Source organism: Bubalus kerabau, chromosome 3 (assembly GCF_029407905.1).
Source record: "Bubalus kerabau isolate K-KA32 ecotype Philippines breed swamp buffalo chromosome 3, PCC_UOA_SB_1v2, whole genome shotgun sequence".
In the NCBI taxonomy this organism is placed as follows: Eukaryota; Metazoa; Chordata; class Mammalia; order Artiodactyla; family Bovidae; genus Bubalus; species Bubalus kerabau.
Window position 1 is genome coordinate 160503402 of NC_073626.1, and position 18386 is coordinate 160521787.

General features: G+C 47.8%; 1 protein-coding gene and 1 long non-coding RNA gene across 4 annotated transcripts; one reads left to right on the forward strand and one right to left on the reverse strand.

The window, feature by feature from the left end:
* The first annotated feature begins 5252 nt into the window (after nt 1-5252).
* Nucleotides 5253-11074, forward strand: CATIP (ciliogenesis associated TTC17 interacting protein). 2 transcript variants are annotated; one of them, XM_055574794.1, is made up of 10 exons: nt 5253-5278; nt 5420-5544; nt 5941-6141; nt 6421-6476; nt 6639-6725; nt 6916-7083; nt 8687-8811; nt 9704-9780; nt 10513-10601; nt 10841-11074. In XM_055574794.1, the coding sequence occupies exons 1-10, from the start codon at nt 5253-5255 to the stop codon at nt 11069-11071; spliced, it is 1185 nt and encodes a 394-aa protein (XP_055430769.1). In that variant the 3' UTR covers nt 11072-11074. The 2 variants fall into 2 exon arrangements, with proteins under 2 accessions (XP_055430769.1, XP_055430770.1); XM_055574795.1 differs by having other exon boundaries at nt 5253-5277; nt 5452-5544.
* Nucleotides 7363-11074, reverse strand: LOC129647844 (uncharacterized). 2 transcript variants are annotated; one of them, XR_008712538.1, is made up of 3 exons: nt 10727-11074; nt 9683-9762; nt 7363-9283 (listed from the first exon to the last, which is right to left on the reverse strand). It is a non-coding gene; the product is annotated as an uncharacterized LOC129647844 (long non-coding RNA). The 2 variants fall into 2 exon arrangements; XR_008712539.1 differs by lacking the exon at nt 10727-11074 and adding an exon at nt 10068-10593.
* Nucleotides 11075-18386: the final 7312 nt, after the last annotated feature.

Consider the following 18386-nt stretch of genomic DNA (forward strand, 5'->3'; position numbering starts at 1 on the left):
GCCAGGTCACTCTGGGTGTGCCCAGTTTTGAAGGACAGATGGTGACGGTTCTCTAGGGCTTAGTGAAGCATTTTCCGCAGCCTTGGCCAATCCTCCCACTGGGGCACCCGTCCTGAATGACGGCACGTGCTTCAGCTGGAACCAGCACTGACCAGCAACAACTAGGACACCTGCTCTTTGCAGAACAGCAACAGTGACAACTCGTGTTAAGAGATCTGATTTCTAGTCCCAGCTCTGTCACTCAACATCCAAGGACCTTCATCTCAGTTTCTTCATCTTCCAATGGAGACAACTTTGAATGAGACAGAACCTTTACTGTGTATGTACTTTCAAGTGCAAGTGACAAATGCTCGATAGAAAGGGGCTCAAACCAAAGGGGAAATTTATCAGCTCATGAAGTTGAGAAGTGTGGGATTACATCATGGTAACTTCAGGCATGGCTGGATCCAGGGATTCAAAAGCAGTTTCGTCATTCAGCTCTGCTTTCTTCTACATTGATACCATTCTCTATCAGTCTTTTTCCCCATAATGGAAAGATTTTCTCTAGAAGTTCCAGGTTTACAGGCTACTAGTTCATCAACTAGGTTTACAAGTTAATAGCAGAACCTCTAATAGTCCCAGGGACTGAGTTTCATTGGTTCGGTTTGGATCATGTGCCCAACCCTAATCTATCACAGGAGTTAGGGGAATGGGCTTCTCTGACTGGCCAGGTTCAATGACATGACCACACCTGGAAAGCCAATGTCAGACTCAGTTGAAAAACAGTGTACTGGGAGTGGGGAAAGAGTTCCTCAGAGGAATAGGGGGTCTGATATCAGAAATGATGCAAAGCAAAATCATAAACAATCACCAACAAGTCCACTTATTTGGAGGCTATTAGAAGAGTTAGATGAGAAAGGCATATAAAGTCACTTTGGAAAATGCTACGTCTGATTTCTGGTGCTGTGATTCATTATATGAGAAGAAATAGAGGTAGACTCGTGGTCTCACAGGTATTTGAATACTGCATAATTTTAAAAATAACCTGTAAGCACCTCCATCTTTTTTCCCCTAAATAATAGTCTCTTTCTTTCTAAATCACAGAAAAAGAAAAAGGGAGGGGTATGTTAAGTGGGCAGCCTTAGAAGTTCCAGGGAAGGACAGAGAACAGGATAAGTTGTAGATGTGAACTTGAAAAGCCCTGTGTGTACACTTGTGTGTATTGGGGGAGGGGGTCATCCTAGTCCTCCAAGGCCCTGGCCACAAATGGAGTCTTTGGAAGCAGGTGGAAAGCTAACCCTGATGGTCAGTAAACCCTAGGCTTGGGCCAAAGCAGGGACAATGTGGGAGAGAGAGGACTTGGACTGGTCTGGATTTGAATACAGACTCTGACCAACCATGGGTAGCACCAGACAGGGGACTTCTGTCTCTTAGCCTTCTTCTGGAGTGGCTGGGGAGCCAAATGAGATGCACATAGGTGTTCCATGAACAGTAGTCTCTTCTTCCTCTTACTGTTCTTAAAAAACTTGCTGCTGCTGCTAAGTCGCTTCAGTCGTGTCCGACTCTGTGTGACCCCATAGACGGCAGCCCACCAGGCTCTCCTGTCCCTGGGATTCTCCAGGCAAGAACACTGGAGTGGGTTGCCATTTCCTTCTCCAATGCATGAAAGTGAAAGGTGAAAGTGAACTTGCTCAGTCGTGTCCAACTCCTAGTGACCCCATGGACTGCAGCCTACTAGGCTCCTCTGTCCATGGGATTTTCCAGGCAAGAGTACTGGAGTGGGGTGCACTTAGTGCTAGTCTATCAGGGACAAGAGGACTTCCCAGGTGATGCTAGTGGTAAAGAACCCGCCTGCCAATGCAGGAGACCTCAGAGACACGACATGGGTTCAATCCCTCGGTCGCCCCTGGAGGAGGGCATGGTAAGCTACTCCAGTATTCTTGCCTGGAGAATCTCATGGAAGAGTAGCCTTGCGGGGGATCACAGAGTCGGACACTACTGAAGCAACTTATCACACACCCACAGTCTATCAGGGACAATAGGGCAAAGTGATTAAGAACATGGACTTAAGCCAGCCCATCTGGGGTGAAGTCCACGTCTTCCATTTATTAACTGGGTGACCTTGGGCAAGTTACTTAACCTTTCTGTGCCTCCACTCTTCATCTGTCCAATGGGGTTGATGCTCACACCACCTGAGAAGCTGATTGGAAGGATTAAATGAGTTACACCCTGTAGAGCCGGGCACATAGGGCACCCTCTCTGCAGCAGTGGCTGTTGTTCAGTAGATGCCCACCCCAGCCACTGGGAGGGCACTGGCCATCCACGCTACAGGCTCAGAGAGGCCAACCTGTCCAACACAGCTGCACAGCTAGTACGTCAACTTCTCCAGAGCATCCTTCCACTGGTCTATCAGGCCCTAAGCAGCAGTGGTAACAAGGGTCCCTAACAGATGACTAAGAAAATAGACAAGAAACTGGATGTTGATCCTTCTGTGAGTCTACGGCCATACCACCCTGAACGCGCCCGATCTCGTCTGATCCTTCTGTGATCCACCTTGCCAACTTGCTCTTTCCCCTAAGCGACCAGGAGGAAACAGCCAGAACCCAGGGGAAGGGAATTGGGGGAAGTGAGAGAGCTCCCCACAGGAGGCGGGAGCCTGTCAGGACAGGTAACTGGGGGATTCTGTGCAACTGGAGAGCCTGAGCAAGGGGAGGTGAAGGAGAGCTGGAGTGACAGGAGAAAAACTCTAAGGGATAGAGGGCTCAGGGAGCAAATTTTCCCTCAGGCCAGGAGTCCAGAACAGCAGGGATACGGGGTGCAATAAGGAGGGGGACTGTGTTCAGTTCAGTTCAGTGAGCATCCCTTAAGGAACAAAAAATAGCAGTTTGCCCTTTTTTTGACCTTGCTGCATGGCATGTGGAACCTTAGTTCCTGGACTAGAAAGTGAACCCATGCCCCTTGCAGTGGAGTCTTAACCACTGGACTGTTGTGGAAGTCCCTGCTTCTTCTTCTTTTTTTTTTAAACTTTGCCTAATAGAAAAGATTTTGTCAAACTTTATGTAATTCACACATGAAAGCAATAGGTTTGTTTTAAATCATCTTTTTATTATTTTTATTGAGATACAATTTATATAATACAAATGACACCCTTTTAAAGTATACAATTCAGTGGGTTTTAATATATGTGCAGTTTTGCAGCTACTGCCAACAATCTAATTTTAGAACATTTTCAACACTCCCAGAAGAAACCCTGGGACCTTCTGGTGTCAGGTGCCTGCCTGCCTCCACGCCCCACCCTTCCCCCACACCAAGCAACCACTGATTTATTTTCTGTCTCTATAGATTTGCCTGTTCTGGGCATTTAATCATATAAATGGAATCATACAATATGTGGTCTTTTGTGACTGGCTTCTTTCACTCAATACATTTTCAAGGTTAAAGCATATTATGGCATGTGTCAGTACTTCACCCCTTTTTACGGCTGGACAATATTCCATTATATCTATCTATCTATCTCACATTTTGTTTATGCATTCACCAGTTGATGAACAATTGGGTTGTTTCCACTTTTTGTGTATTCTGCATAATGATGCTATGAATATCTGTGTGTACGTTTTTATGTGGACAGATGTTTTCAGCTCTCTTGTGTATACACCTCAGAGTGGAATTGTCATATAGTAACTTCACATTTAATATTTTGAGGAACTAACAAACCACTTCCCAAAGCAGCTGTGAATTTTCTTAATGCCACCGGTGGTGGCTCATGTGCAGAGAAAGACTTATTCAGAATTCACTTGGGCTTTTAAAAATTAGTGCTCGATGTTTTAAAATGCAAATTTTAAAACATAAGTATTTTTAAAACGTCTAAGTTCAATTTTGTCACATCATTCTAATTATAAACCTAGCTAATGCTTTTTAAATGTATTTATCTATTTTTGGCTGTGCTGGGCCTTTGTCGGTGCTCAGGCTTTCTCTAGTTGCAGTGAGCGCTGGCTATTTGTTGTGTGCATGGTCTTCTCATTGCAGTGGCTTCTTCTGTCGCAGAGCACAGGCTCTAGGTGCTCAGGCATCAGCAGTTGCAACCTGTGGGCTCTAAAGCTTGGGCTCAGTACTTCTGGTGTACGGGCTTAGTTGCTCCTCAGTGTGTGGAATCTTCCTGGACCAGGGATCAAACCCATGTTCCATGCGTTGGATTCCTAGTCACTGTACCACCAAGGACGTCCTAGCTAATATTAACTTTTAAGGGGACTTCAATTAACAATATGTCCTCTTTACAAAATTAAAACTGCTTTAGGCAGTTTGTGCCTTATTTATTCATTCCATATATTCTACTACTTTTTTAAAAGCAACTGATTGTTATATGCCAATTATAAAAAGCAGAGACATCACTTTGCTAACAAAGGTCTGTATAGTCAAAGCTATGGTTTTTCCAGTAGTCATGTGTGGATGTGAGAGTTGGACCATAAGGAAGGCTGAGCATCAAAGAATTGATGCTTTCAAACCACAGTGCTGGAGAAGACTCTAGAGAGTCCCTTGGACTGCAAGGAGACCAAACCAGTCAATACTTAAAGGAAAGCAACCCTGAATATTCATTGGAAGGACTGCTGCTGAAGCTGAAGCTCCAATACTTCGGCCACCTGATGCAAAGAGCTGACTCATTGGAAAAGACCCTGATGCTGGGAAAGATGGAGGGCAGGAGGAGAAGGGAGCAACAGAGGATGAGATGGTTGAGTGGCATCATCAACTCAAAGGACAGTGAAGGACAGGGAAGTCTGGCATGCTTCAGTCTGTAGGGTTGCAAAGAGTCAGGCACAACTAAGCAACTGAACAACATATCCTGGTAACGTTGGAAAAAATAAAGGAAAAATAATTCTCAATTTTTTTTAACAAATTGATAAACCAGCTTCCCAAGTACTTTTAATGCAATCTAATAAAAGTATACATATAAATACAGTAAAATTTAAAGTTTTTTTTAAAGTATTGGTTCTATTTACAATCCCAGTAAGAACTGAACTCCAAAGTACAGTTGTATGTTACAGCTTCCAAGGTCATTGTAAATGCTCATGTCATCCCCTCTGCCACCTAAGAATGTCAAATACTCCCTCTGCTGGACAGTACCTCAAGTTTGGGCTTAGCCCAGAAGTCACAGTTCCAACCAGCTACTCGAAGTTCTGGGTGTTTAGTGAAATGGGTTGATGGCCCTTTAAGAGGCGGTAGGGAGCTCCCAGTTGCCATGGAGACATCTGGATACAAAGCGGGTAGCAGCAGGCAGCATGTCCTCTAAAGTTCAATCCAAAGGTGAGAAGGGGGCTGAGGAGTTGGGGGGTGGGGGCCTGGAAAGTGAGGGGGGCATCTCTCCCTCATCATCCCCCTTGGGGTGGCCTTGGAAGATTCTACTCTTGGGACTCTGGCCCCATCACTGTCTTTCTCAGGGCCCACCATCTGCCATCTCAGCCTCTCCTCTCTCCATAGGCTCCAAAGCCAAGGACCACCAACCCTCAACCCAGGAGAATCTGCCACCCCCAGAGGCCAATGCTGAGGCCATCCACTTCCTCAACTCCCTCCGTGAGCCTGGGCGGTGAGGGTGGAGGGGGTGGACAAAACTGTGGACCAGAGGGAGGAGAGAAAGCCCAGACATGGCCACCCCTCTCTCAGCCTTGAATCTCCAGGGACTCAGAAAGGGCCTGAAGCATATTGGTTGATAGTCTTCAACTAATGGAAGACCCCAGGGACACAGTGGGGGTGGGGATCGCTGTGCATGTGTGTGTGTGAGGAGGGGTGGGTGTGTCTTCACCTCTGACCCCTGCAGAGGCCAATGGAGGGGAGGCAAGGGCTGCCTGGGAGACGTGAGATGAGGAGAGGGTGGGTGGAGACCATGGGGGCACTGCTGGCCAGGGGGTCAGAGAGTTGAGGGCTAGGAGCTGGGGCTTTAACTGTTCCCACGGGACCCTCACTCCGCAGGGCAGGAAGAGCTGCTGCTGCTGTTCTTCTCGGAGACTCTGGTCATGGTCTCGGACACAGGGGAGCCTCAGGGAGAGCTGACCATTGAGGTGCAGAGAGGGAAATACAAAGACCAATCTGGTGTCATAACGTACTTCCCCTTCGTGCATGCCTCCAGCCGAGGCTTCGTGGACAAAACACTCTGCGGAAGCTCCCTTCTGGGTAGAGTTCCTGACCACCGCCACCCCCCCCAACCCCTACCGTCCTACCCTGCCCCCCACTCCCAGCCCCTAACTCCCAAGACGTTCACTCAGTACCAACCCTTTGATTTCACCTTGGGACTAGAACGAGGCAAAGAGAAAGCATGGGTTGTGGGGTGACAGCAAGATAATCACAGTCTTAGTTTTGACCTGTGGCCACCCTACCCCTGAGTTGTCCAGCCCAGGCCACCACCTGCCCTTCCCACAGTCTCCAGCCCTGTCTCCACCTCCCTCCCCCCAGCCTATCTCTCGTGGAAACTGGAGGTTGTGGAACAACAGAGTCAGGAGTTCATCAAGGTACCTCCTGGGCCCCCAGCCTTGACCACAGATGGAAGGTTTTCTATCCACATCTCTCCTCGGTTTTCTCATTTATGGAGGACGGACAAGGTGGCCTCCGGGGGATCTCACTCATATACAGTCGGTGAGTCCCTGATTCTCCCCTCCTGCTCTGGCCCCTAGTTCCACATTCTCCCCATGGAACAGAAGATGAGTTTGCTGAAGCAGGATGATCAGCTGGCCATGACCAGAATGGTCAAGGAGGGTGAGGTAAGGTGAGAGCCAGGTGGGAGCCATAACTCAACATCCTCTTTGGAACCACAAACAGGGGACAGATGGTGTCAGGCCAGGAGCCTGCCCTGGGAACCATAGGGACTGGACCGGATGCTCAACATCTGGCTTGCCCAACCTCCCCCTACTTCCCAGCTCAAGGTCCCTGACCCAGATTTGTCCTGAACAGGAAGTGAAGACCGAAGTGACTTTCTTCCCCAGGCCCTCCATTGAGGGCTTCGTCTCCCAGGCCGCTAACCTGGTGTTGCTGAGGGTGATGGCCTGGCGGCATACGGTGCCCAGCAACGCCCGTTTCCTGGCCTTGGACACTGAAGGCAAACTCTGCTGTTCTACTTACGTGAGCCATCTCCCTGGGTGGGGACTTGGTCTGCGGGCAAACTAGAGGGGCAGAGCTGATTTGGGAGAAAAGGCAGCTGTGGAGTGGAAGAGCAGGTGGGGTCGGGATAAACCCCGGCGTGTGGGGGTGAAACTTCCAAGGGCAGGAGAAAACAAGATTGCATTTGTTAGAGAGAAGACCAAGGCAAGTGGCGTGAGGAAGATAGGGACTAAAAAGGTGGGAGCAACGGAAGAAAGTGATGCTTTTTGCACAAAAGTCAATACAGGAAAAAAAAACATAGTGTGGGGCCACTTTTAGAGACTTTTTTTAAACATCAGGAAATTTAAATCTCCAACTTCACTTGAATTTTATTTTATTATGTCTCAGCCCCGAAGGGTGCTTCTTTATTTTGGCTAAACTTTCATCACCAACCTACCTAGGACTTCCTGCAGTATGTGATTTTGAAGCTGTGTCTGTGGACATACACTTTGGGGGCTGATTTGACCAGCTTTGTAAATGACACGGGAGTCTCTTCTGTCACAAACATGACAAACAGCAATAAGTTTGCACAAACAGGCACATACCATGTCCCCCCAATTTTCTCTGAAATGTTTTTATGTTAGCACTTTTCTCCTCGCAGCCATAGCTGTAATAGGGATTTAAGTTTTAATTACAACAGGTAGTTTGCATGGGTCTGAGACAGCCCCAAATCTCAGTCTCAATTCTTTCTCCTTGGAAGAAAAGCTATGACAAACCTAGACCACATGTTAAAAGCAGAGATAGCGCTTTGCCAACAAATCTCCATATAGTTAAAACTGGTTTTTCCAGTAGTCATGTGCAGATGTGCGACTTGGACCATAAAAAAGGCTGAGCACGGAAGAATTGATGCTTTTGAACTATGGTGCTAGAGAAGACTCTTGAGAATCCCTTGGACAGCAAGGAGATCAAACCAGTCAATCCTAAAAGAAATCAATCTTGAATATTCATTGGAAGGACTGTTGCTGAAGCTGAAGCTCCAATACTTTGGCCACCTGATGTGAAGAGCCTCCAATACATTGGAAAAGACCCTGATGCTGGGAAAGATTGAAGGCAGGAGGAGAAGGGGGCAACAGAGGATGAGATGGTTGGATGGCATCACTGGTTCAATGGACATGAATTGGAGCAAACTCTGGGAGATATTGAAGGACAGGGAAGCCTGGCATGCTGCAGTCCATAAAGCTGCAAAGTGTCAGACACGACTTAGAAACTGAACAATAAAAAAGTCCCTCTCTAGAGCCTCACTACCTTCTATCCCCCCAGTAACCCAACCCCTGCCCTCTCCCACACTCACACCTAGTTGGTGTTACAGAATCTGCCAGCTAGAAGCAGTTGGTCATGGAGCTGGCATGGACAGGGGTTGAGGCAGGAGCAGGGTGGAGCTGGCTCTCTATGAGAGGACCTCAACTTAACCCGGGGCTTCAACCCAAATCTTGTGGAGCCTAAGGGTCTGGACAGCCAAGGGTTGCTTATCACCAGTGAACAAGCAATGAAGCTACAAGATGGAGAGAGGGGCAGGGTGAGATGCAGGGGGAGGTCCTGGTGGGCATCCGCCTCACCTCCCTCCCTTCATTTCTGTTGCTGCCAGCAAGCCCTGGGCTCCCAGACAATCCAGGTGGGCCATCAGCAGGTGGAAGTGTTCATTGTGGAGCAGATGGTACACTCAGAACAAGGCATCCCCATGTCCTGCCAGTTCTACCTGCTCTCTGATGGGTGAGCTACTGTCGGTGAGGCCAAGGGGGCAGTACTGAGCACAAACATGGGAGCTCAGTCACCTGGGCGGAGAAGGGCCAAGTCTTCCTTCACTACCAGGGAGACTTGTTGTTGAGATCGGAGTGCCCCCAGCGTTACCCACTCATTCACCTTTTTCCATATACTCACTCATTTTCCTGATCTTCACAATGCCTCCCAAATCTCATCAAAGAGCCCTGAACAGCTGAGGGAGTCAAGGTCAACTTCACAGGGGATAGCTAAAGTAGCTGCCACAGGTGTGGATGTAATATTGAAAAACACAAAAGTTTGAACAGCTTTTCACTCGATAAGATCATCAGGTTGGAGGAAGCATCTTAATACACTGCCAAGCTGTCACCAGCAAAGCACAGGCACCGAAATCCTGAGAAAATTCGGGAAGGGAGAAGAGCTTTGTTTCTTGAAATTTCCACGGAGGTACTGACAGAATCACCAACTGGGAAAAGCAAACAAACAAACAAATTAGAACTTTGTTGGCTTTCCTTATTTCATAAATTGGCTTTCCATTTCTCTTTTTTTTTTTGGCTGTACTTCATGGCTTGTGGGATCTTAGTTCCCCAACCAGGGATTGAACCCAGTCCCTTGGCAGTGAAAGTGTGGAGTCCCACTGGTGTGCCAGGGAACTCTTTCGTGGTTCTATTAGCACACACACCTATAAAGGTCTTGCACATGTGCACACATCTTCAAAGTAGACACAGTCCCCATTATCTGGGGATCTAGACATGAACAGCACCCTGGAACTCAAAGACAAGTGGGGGAGGGGGAGAGGACGGCAGTAAAGGGAGGCCCCCAGGACACCCTTCAAAGGAGCCGGCTGGTATAGGAAGACTCACACCTTTTCCGTGTTGCACTCCAGGCACCTGGCCAAGAGGATCCAGGTGGGCTCCCCGGGGTGCTGCATGATCACCAAGGTGCCTGTATTGAGGGAAGAGGGTGAGTGAAGCCGCCGAGCCTCCCAGGGTGCAGGGGCTGCCTTTAGTGCGCCATCTCTGGGGTGGGAGGCCAAATGAGACACAGAGGCTTTGCTTTCCAATAAGTGCTTGGTCCCTCAGTCATGTCTGACTCTTTGCAACCCTATGGACTGTAGCCCGCCAGGCTCCTCTGTCCATGGGGATTCTCCAGGCAAGAATACTGGAGTGGGTTGCCATTTCCTTCTCCAGGGGATCTTCTCAACCCAGGGATGGAGCTCAGGTCTCCTGCATTACAGGCGGATTCTTTACCATCTGAGCCACGAGAGAAGCCCTTGTTTTCCAGTCCCTGTCCCTAATTAGGAGAGGATCACTTTGCTGGGAACTCTGCCCTTATGGGCAGCCAGAACCCTGAGGTTTTCCCTGAGCCTGCCTAGAACAGGTGTCCTCCAGTCATCCCTTTATATCTGAGGAAGGTTCTGGGGTCGGAATAGGCATGCAGCCTTCCTCCCACCCAGGGGCTTCCCTGGTGGCTCAGTCGGTAAAGAATCTTCCTGCAACGCAGGAGACCCAGGTTCTATCCCTGGGTCGGGATGATTCCCCTGGAGAAGGGAATGGCAACCCACTCCATTATTCTTGCCTGGAAAATCCCATGGACAGAGGAACCTGGCGAGCTACAGTCCGTGGGAGTCGCAAAGAGTCAGACACGACTTAGCGACTAAACCACTACCACCTTCCTCCCACGGGACTCCTTCAGATGATATTGAGCCTCGCCCAGTATTTACGAAGAAGCCCCTGGTGTGGGAGGAGGACCTGGAGCTCTACTCGCGGTTCCTGGACCGAAAGGTGAGGAGCGGCTGCAGGCAGCCTATGGTCCCCACCCCTCCCAACCCCCTTAACCCCCTACCCCCGCCCTGGGCATATATTCCACCCTTGGTCATCACTTTTCCTGCCCGGTTGAAATACTGCACCCCGAGGGGTTGGGGACCCCAGCGTTCCTAATCCCTCCATGGGTCAAAGGAGAGGGGTGCGCCCCAGGGGAGCGGGAGTCCGGGTCCAGCTCAGGCTCGTCACGGCACCACCAGGAGGAGCTCCGTCTCAGCCACAACAGCTATCTACGGCAGCACCCCGAGGCCCAGGCGCTCATCTCCGACTTCCTGCTCTTCCTGCTGCTGCGCCAGCCGGTCGACGTGGTCACCTTCGCCGCCGAGTACTTCGGCCCCTTCGCCAAGAGACGCTCGCCCACCCCAGCCTTGCGCTCCTCCAACCGGCCCAGCCCTTTTCGCGAGCTGGAGCCGGAGCGAAGCGAGGCCTAGGCGGGAAGCACGGCGGGCCCGGGGCCTCCCTGGCGGGCACTGGACGGGAAGCGGGGGCGTCAGGGCTGGGCTGGGACGGGACGCGGGCGGGACGCACCCCGGAGGCACCATTTCCTGCCTGCGGTTTCTAATGGGAATAAACGGGGCGCTCCCCAGCCTCTGCTGTGACCCGGATCCTTCTCTGGTCAGCGTCTGGGGCTAAACATAGGAAACGTGAACAGGGTTTATCGAGCGATTTTCAGCCCTTCTTCCTAGATTTTTATTATGATCAATATCCCTATTTTGGGCTTCCCTGGGGGCTCAGTCACTAAAGAATCTGCCTGCAATGCAGGAGACCCAGGTTCGGTCCCTGGGTCGGGAAGATCCCTTGGAGAAGGAAATGTCAACCCACTTCAGTTTTCTTGCCTGGAGAATTCCATGGACAGGCGAGCCTGGCGCTACAGTCCATGGGGTTGCAAAAGTCCGACACGACTGAGCGACTACACCGCCACCATCCCTATTTTACAAATAAGAAAATAGAGGCACGAAAATGTTAACAGAGTTAACACGTGGGAAATAGGATTCAAACCTGGACGTTGGATCCCCAAAATGGACATTTTAGGAATTTCTCTGGTGGCCCATTGGCTAAGATTCCAAACTCCCATTGCAGGTCTGGTTGGATCCCTGCTGAGGGAACTAGATCCCACTGTGTGTGTTTGTGTTCAATATAGCTCAGTCATGTGGGACTCTTTTCAACAGGAAATCTTTGCCATCTCATGGAGTACCAGGTTCCTCTGTCCATGGAATTTTCCAGGCAAGAATATTGGAGCTGGTTGCCATTCCCTTCACCAGGGGATCTTCTCAACCCAGGGATATAACCAGCATCTAGGGCTCCTGCATCGGTAGAGGGATATTCTTTACTGCTTAGCCTCCAGGAAAGCCCTTAAGATTCCCCTAACCCTAACCCAATTAACAATTTGCATGCTGCAAATAAAGATCCCACAGGCTGCAACTAAGACCTGATGCAGCGAAATAAACAAAATAAGAAAACCCCACATTTTTAGTCCCTAGGTTAGTCAGGATAGAGGGGCGGGGCTTTTGGCAAACAGAATAATTAATAGAGCCCACTCAGCATAATTGCCGGCTACCATCAAAGAAACAAAGAAGTCAGTGTGTTCACCAGCAGCCTTGCTCAACAACACTCCGGAAGCTTTCCAACCCTCCCTCCCACCCCATGCCACCAGCTTACCTTCTTCCCCCCAGTCTCCACTACACATAGGAACCCCTAAACTGCATGGAGAGTCCCCAGTTACAAAGGGTAGGCAGGCGATAATCACCTCTTTTTGGCTCCTTGGTTAATGACAGTTCTGGCCAGTGACTTGTTTCTGCCCAATACAACTCAGTAACAAATAGGGGGCCACCCCCAATGTGGCAGCTAGTAATCGGTACATAGACTCCATCCTTCCATCTGTTCATTCCTCCCACCAGCTAAGAGACAAGGGTCCCAGAGCTTTGCACTCCAGTGGACAAGAGGGACCAATATCTACAAGACTGTAATGATAGAAATGTTCTCTACCTGCCAATGTCCAGTAGGGTAGCCACAAGTCACATGTGGCCACTGAGTACTAGAAATGTGATTAATATGACTGAGGAACTGAAGTTCTACTTTAATTTTAATTAATTTCCATTTAAATAGCCACACGTGGCTAGCGGCTATCAGCCTGGATAGCAACAGCTATAGAGGATGAGGTCTTTCGTTCAGTCAGGCAATCAGCTCAACAAATATCGGGTTCCTTCCATGCTCCAGGAGTGTTCTGAACACTTGGAGATCAGCAGGGACAAGACCAAGCTTCTGTCCTCACGGCACTTGCAGATAGCATGAGGAGACAGACAGCAAACACAAAAGATCATTTATTATGTGAAATTTCAGATATTTTTATGGAAACAATTATGGCCGAGTCATGGACAGAAAGGGATTCATGCGTGGAGGCTTAAGGGAGGGTTTCTCTGATGTCTCAGCTGAGTTGGGATCTGAATGATCAGGAGTCAGACCTGTGAAGAGCTGTGGGAATAGCAAGCCAGAGGAATGGCAAGTGCAAAGGCTCTGAGCATGGCAAGTTGGTGTCAGAAGGCCAGCAAGGCTGATCCACAATGGGGGTGGGGCAGGAGGGAGAAGCTGGTGTGAAAGTGCTCAGTCATGGTGAGGTAGGGACAGCTGGGTCTTGAAGAGCCTCCTAAGCACTGCGAGTTCCCATCCGTGGAGAACTGAAACCAAGGTTGACCCAGCCCAGTGCACCCAGAATGTTCCTGCAGAGACCTTGAGGGCTCCCTCAAGTGCCTGATGCTTTGCTGTGGTCAGAGGGAAGGGAGGGCAGTAACGTCCAGCCCACAGACATCCTTCCTCTGCAGAGCATCAGGTGACTTGGGAAGGGGTCTGCCACTTCCCTACCTTCTCTCCCATTCCAAGACCAGTTTGTTTTTAGATTGTATCATTTGTCCCCAGAACTTCTATGACTCCCTCTTCTTACTCCATACTCCTAAGCTATATATATCTCTGAACATACGGAAAACTATAATACAATATGGAACGTCCCTGGTGGTCCAGTGGTTAAGAATCTACCTGTCAATGTGGGGACACGGGTTCGAACCCTGATCCAGGAAGATCTCACATGGAGCAACTAAGCCCACATGCCACAATTACTGAGCCTAAGCTCTAGAGAACCGTGCTCCGCAACAAGAGAAGCCCAAGCACCACAAGGAAGGGTAGCCACCAGTCACTGCACCTAGAGAAAGCCTGCATGCAGCAACAAAAACCCAGCGCAACCAAAAATAACTAATTAAAAAACTAAAAGACAATATCACAACCAGGATTTTTTCCACATTTTTTTTTTTTTTTTGGTGGTAATATATACATAAAGGGGCTTCCCTGTGATTCGGCTGGTAAAGAATTCGCCAGCATTGTGGGAGACCTGGTTTCAATTCCTGGGTTGGGAAGATCCCCTGGAGAAGGGAAAGGTACCCATTCCAGTATTCTGGCCTGGAGAATTCCATAAAGTGAAAGTGATAGTCATTCAGTCGTGTCTGACTCTTTGTGACCCCTATGGACTGTAGCTTGCCAGGCTCCTCTGTCCATGGAATTCTCCAGGCCAGAATACTGGAGAGGGTTGCCATTCCCTTCTCCAGGGGATCTTCCTGACCCAGGCATCGAACCTGGGTCTCCTGCACTGCAGACAAATTCTATACTGTGTGAGCCACCAGGGAAGCCCAAAATATACGGTACCCTTTTAACCATTTTTAGGTGCACAATTCACTGGCATTAAGTACATTCACATTGTTGTACAACCATCACCATCTGTTTCTGGAACATTTTTGTCATCCCAGACAAAATCTTTGTACCCATTAAATAATAGCTCCCTTTTTTCCCCATCCCACAGCCTGTAGTAATCATTGTCCTATTTTCTGCCCCTGTAAATTTGCCTTGTGTAAGTGGAATCATACAATATTTGTCCTTTTGCGACTGGCTTATTTCACTTAGCATAATGTTTTCAAGGTTCATCCACATGGTAGCATTTATCAGAATTTCATTTCTCTTTAAGGCTGAATAATATTCCATTGGATAGATATAGCACTTTATTCCTCTTGATAGGTAATTGAATTATTTCCTCCTTTTGGCTACTGTGAAAAACGTTGCTCTGAACACAACTGTACAAGTATCTGTTTGAATCTCTGCTTTGAATCAACCAGGATATTGACCTTGACACAACCCACAGCTCTTTTTTTCAGATGTCCCTAGTTTTACTCTTACTTATGTACAGATGTTACATAATGAAAGAGTAAAACATGAAAACTTTACAAATTGATTTTTTTCATTTAGCATGATTTCTTGGAGATTCTTCCAAGTTACTGTATCAGTAGTTTGTTCCTTTCACAGCTAAATAGGAATCAATGGTTTTACTGCACTTAGTTTAACCATTCTCCTGTTGAATGACAGCTAGGCTAATTTTAGTTTGGGGCTATTAGAGATAAAGCTGTTATCAACATTCATATACAGGTTTTAGTATGAACATAAGTTTTAACCTCTCTGGGATACATGTATACCATAGTATAGTATGAATATCACAGTACAGTCTATGGTATGGATGTACTGTACTTTGGTTAACCATTCACCTGTTGAAGAATGGTATGGATTGTTTCTAGTTTGAGCTCTTATAATTAAAGCTGCTATAAAAATTTGTGTACAGATTTCTGTGTGAACATAAATGATCATTTCTCCAGTTTAAAAAAAAATGCCCACGAGTGCAGTTGCTAAATCATATAGTAGTTGCATTTTTAATTTTGGGGGGGAGTTATAATTTTATTTATTTTTGGCTGTGCTGGGTCTTCATTGTTGTGCCTGGGCCCTCTCCAGCTGTGGCAAGTGGGGGCTTCTCGTTGCAGTGGCTTCTCTGTCCCTGAGCACGGGCTTCAGAAGGTGCAGTATGCAGGCTGCCAGGCTCCAGAGCACAGGCTCAATCGCGTGGAGCTCCGGCTTAGCTGCTCCACCGCACTGGAATCCTCTAAGATTAGGGATCGAACTCATGTCTCCTATATTGGCAAGCGGATTCTTTACCACTGAGTCACCAGGGAAGACCACATCTTTGATTTTTAAAGAAATTTCCAAAGTATCTCCAGAGTGGTTATACCATTTTATATTCCCACAAGCAATACATGAGTGATTGACCTAGTTTCTCCACATCCTCATCAATATTTGATATTGTGACTACTTTTTATTTTATCCACTCTGATTGGGATGTAGTCATATCTCATTATGATTTCATTTGTATTTTCCTAATGGCTACTTTGGCCACCTCATGCGAAGAGTTGACTTTTCCAATGAGTCAACTCTCATTGGAAACGACTCTGATGCTGGGAGGGATTGGGGGCAGAAGGAGAAAGGGACGACAGAGGATGAGATGGTTGGATGGCATCACTGACTCAATGGACGTGAGTTTGAGAGAACTCCGGGAGTTGGTGATGGACAGGGAGGCCTGGTGTGCTGCAATTCATGTGGTCGCAAAGAGTCGGACACAACTGAGTGACTGAACTGAAGTGAACTGAACTGAATGGCTAACAACACCGAACATCTTTTCATTTATTTGTTTGCCATCTGTATGTCCTGTTTGGTGTAGTGTGTGTTCATGACTTCTGCCCATTTCTTTTTCTTTTTTTTTTTTGTTGGCCACACCACGAGACTTGTGCGATCTCAGTTCCCCAACCAGGGATTGAATCCCTGGTCACAACAGTGAAAGCACCGAAGTCCAGCCACTGGACCACCAGGGAACTCCCTGCCCATTTCTAACTGGGCTGTTTGTGTTTTCACTCTCGAGTTTTAAGAGAGTTCCCTATTTCTAGATACTGGTGTTTTGTCAGATATGTGGTTTGTAAATATTTTCTCTGAATTTTTAGCTTTTCTCTTAACATGGTTGTTCACAGAGCAAAAGTTTTCATTGTGATAAAGTCCAATTCATCCTTTTCCCCTTTATCAGTCACGCTTTTGGTGTCAAGTCTAACAAGTCTTCATCTAGTCCTAGATCCTGAAGATTTTCTCCTACTTTTTTTTTTCTTTTTTGTTTTGGGCCATGCTCTGCGGCTTACAGATCTTAAGTCCCTCCACCAGGGATGGAACCCGAGTCACAGCAGTGAAAATGCAGAATCCTAACCACTGGACTGCCAGGGAATTCCCTCCCTTACTTTTTTTCTAAAAGTTTTATAGTTTTAAATTTACGTTTAAGTCTGTGATCCATTTTGATCGAATTGGGCTTCATGCAGTTTCATTCTATGCATGTAGGGCTTAGTATTCAGCAACAACTCCAGTTCTGAGGGGACCACTATGCAGATTTCCAGAGCTCTGGCTCATGGAGACACTGGCCAGAAAGCCCTGCTCTTAACCATTACACATACTGCTTCTTGTGTAAAGCAGAGTTTGTGCTGGATTTAATCAGTCATTAAGTTACACTCACCAAGTTCCTAACTATAGGGCAGGCCTCAAAAAATGCAAAGAGGAAGACCTCTGTCTTAGGGTCTCCAGAGAAACAAAACCAACAGAAAATATAAATAGATAGGCAGATAGATAGATAATAAGGAACTGGCCCATGAGAGTATAGAGGTAAAGAAGTCCCAAGATCTGCAAGCTGAAAACCCTGGAGTCAAGGGCATATACAATTCCAATCTGAGTCTGAAGGTCTGAGAAACAGGAGGGCTGATGATATATAAGTTCTAGTCCAAACTAAGTCTGAAGACTGGAGAAGACTAGTGTTCCAGTTCAAAGGCACTCATCGAGAGAGAGAATTCTCCATTACTCAGCCTTTTGTTCTTGTCAAATTCATCGGATGATACCCACATTAGGGAGAGAAATCTGATTTACTTAGTCTACTGCTGCTGCTAAGTTGCTTCAGTCGTGTCCAACTCTGTGCGACCCCATAGACAGCAGCCCACCAGGCTTCTCCATCCCTGGGATTCTCCAGGCAAGAACACCTGAGTGGGTTGCCATTTCCTTCTCCAATGCATGAAAGTGAAAAGTGAAAGTGAAGTCACTCAGTCATGTCCGACTCTTAGTGACCCCATGGACTATAGCCTACTAGGCTTGCAATTAAAATATTAATGTCCTCCAAAAACACCCTCACAGACACACCTAGAATGTTTGACCAAATTACTGGGCTCCCCATGGCTCAAATTGACATACAAAAATTAAACCATCACAGCCTCCTACCCCAGCCCTATCCCCCAGCCACCCCATGTGAGTCCAAAGTAGTGATTGCAAACCTGTGTAAACCCTAGAGGTCAAGGCTGGTGACTTGAGCAACGGGATTGCACAGCGACAAACCACAGTGCTGCTCTCTCATTCGTGACTCAACCTTTCACCCCTTTACCCCTGCCTCTCCTGTCCCTCCAGCCTCTCTCATCAACGAGGAGCCAGGAAATCGGCTGCCTCCCCCCATCCTGGGGTTCCAAGCTTTGGCTCAAGTTTTTGACTCAACCTGGGGAAACATCACATCCCAGATCAAGCCTGGGCTTGGGAACAAGCCCTGATTTTCTGTGTGTCTGGAGGTCCAGACTTTGGAGTTGGAAACACCATGACAATTCTAGTTTTGAATCTTCTTGGCAGAAAAGAAAGGATACAGGATAGAGGACATGAGTGGGCATGGCAGGGAGAAGACTCCGAGGGAGGTAAGTAGGGGGATAAAGGAGCTGGCAGCTGGCAAGGAGAAGAGATTGGGAGCTGGAAGGGTCTAGAGCTAACAGATTGATCATCCTAAAGTGGAATCTGGCCCATAGAAACGCTTGCTTAGGTCACCCA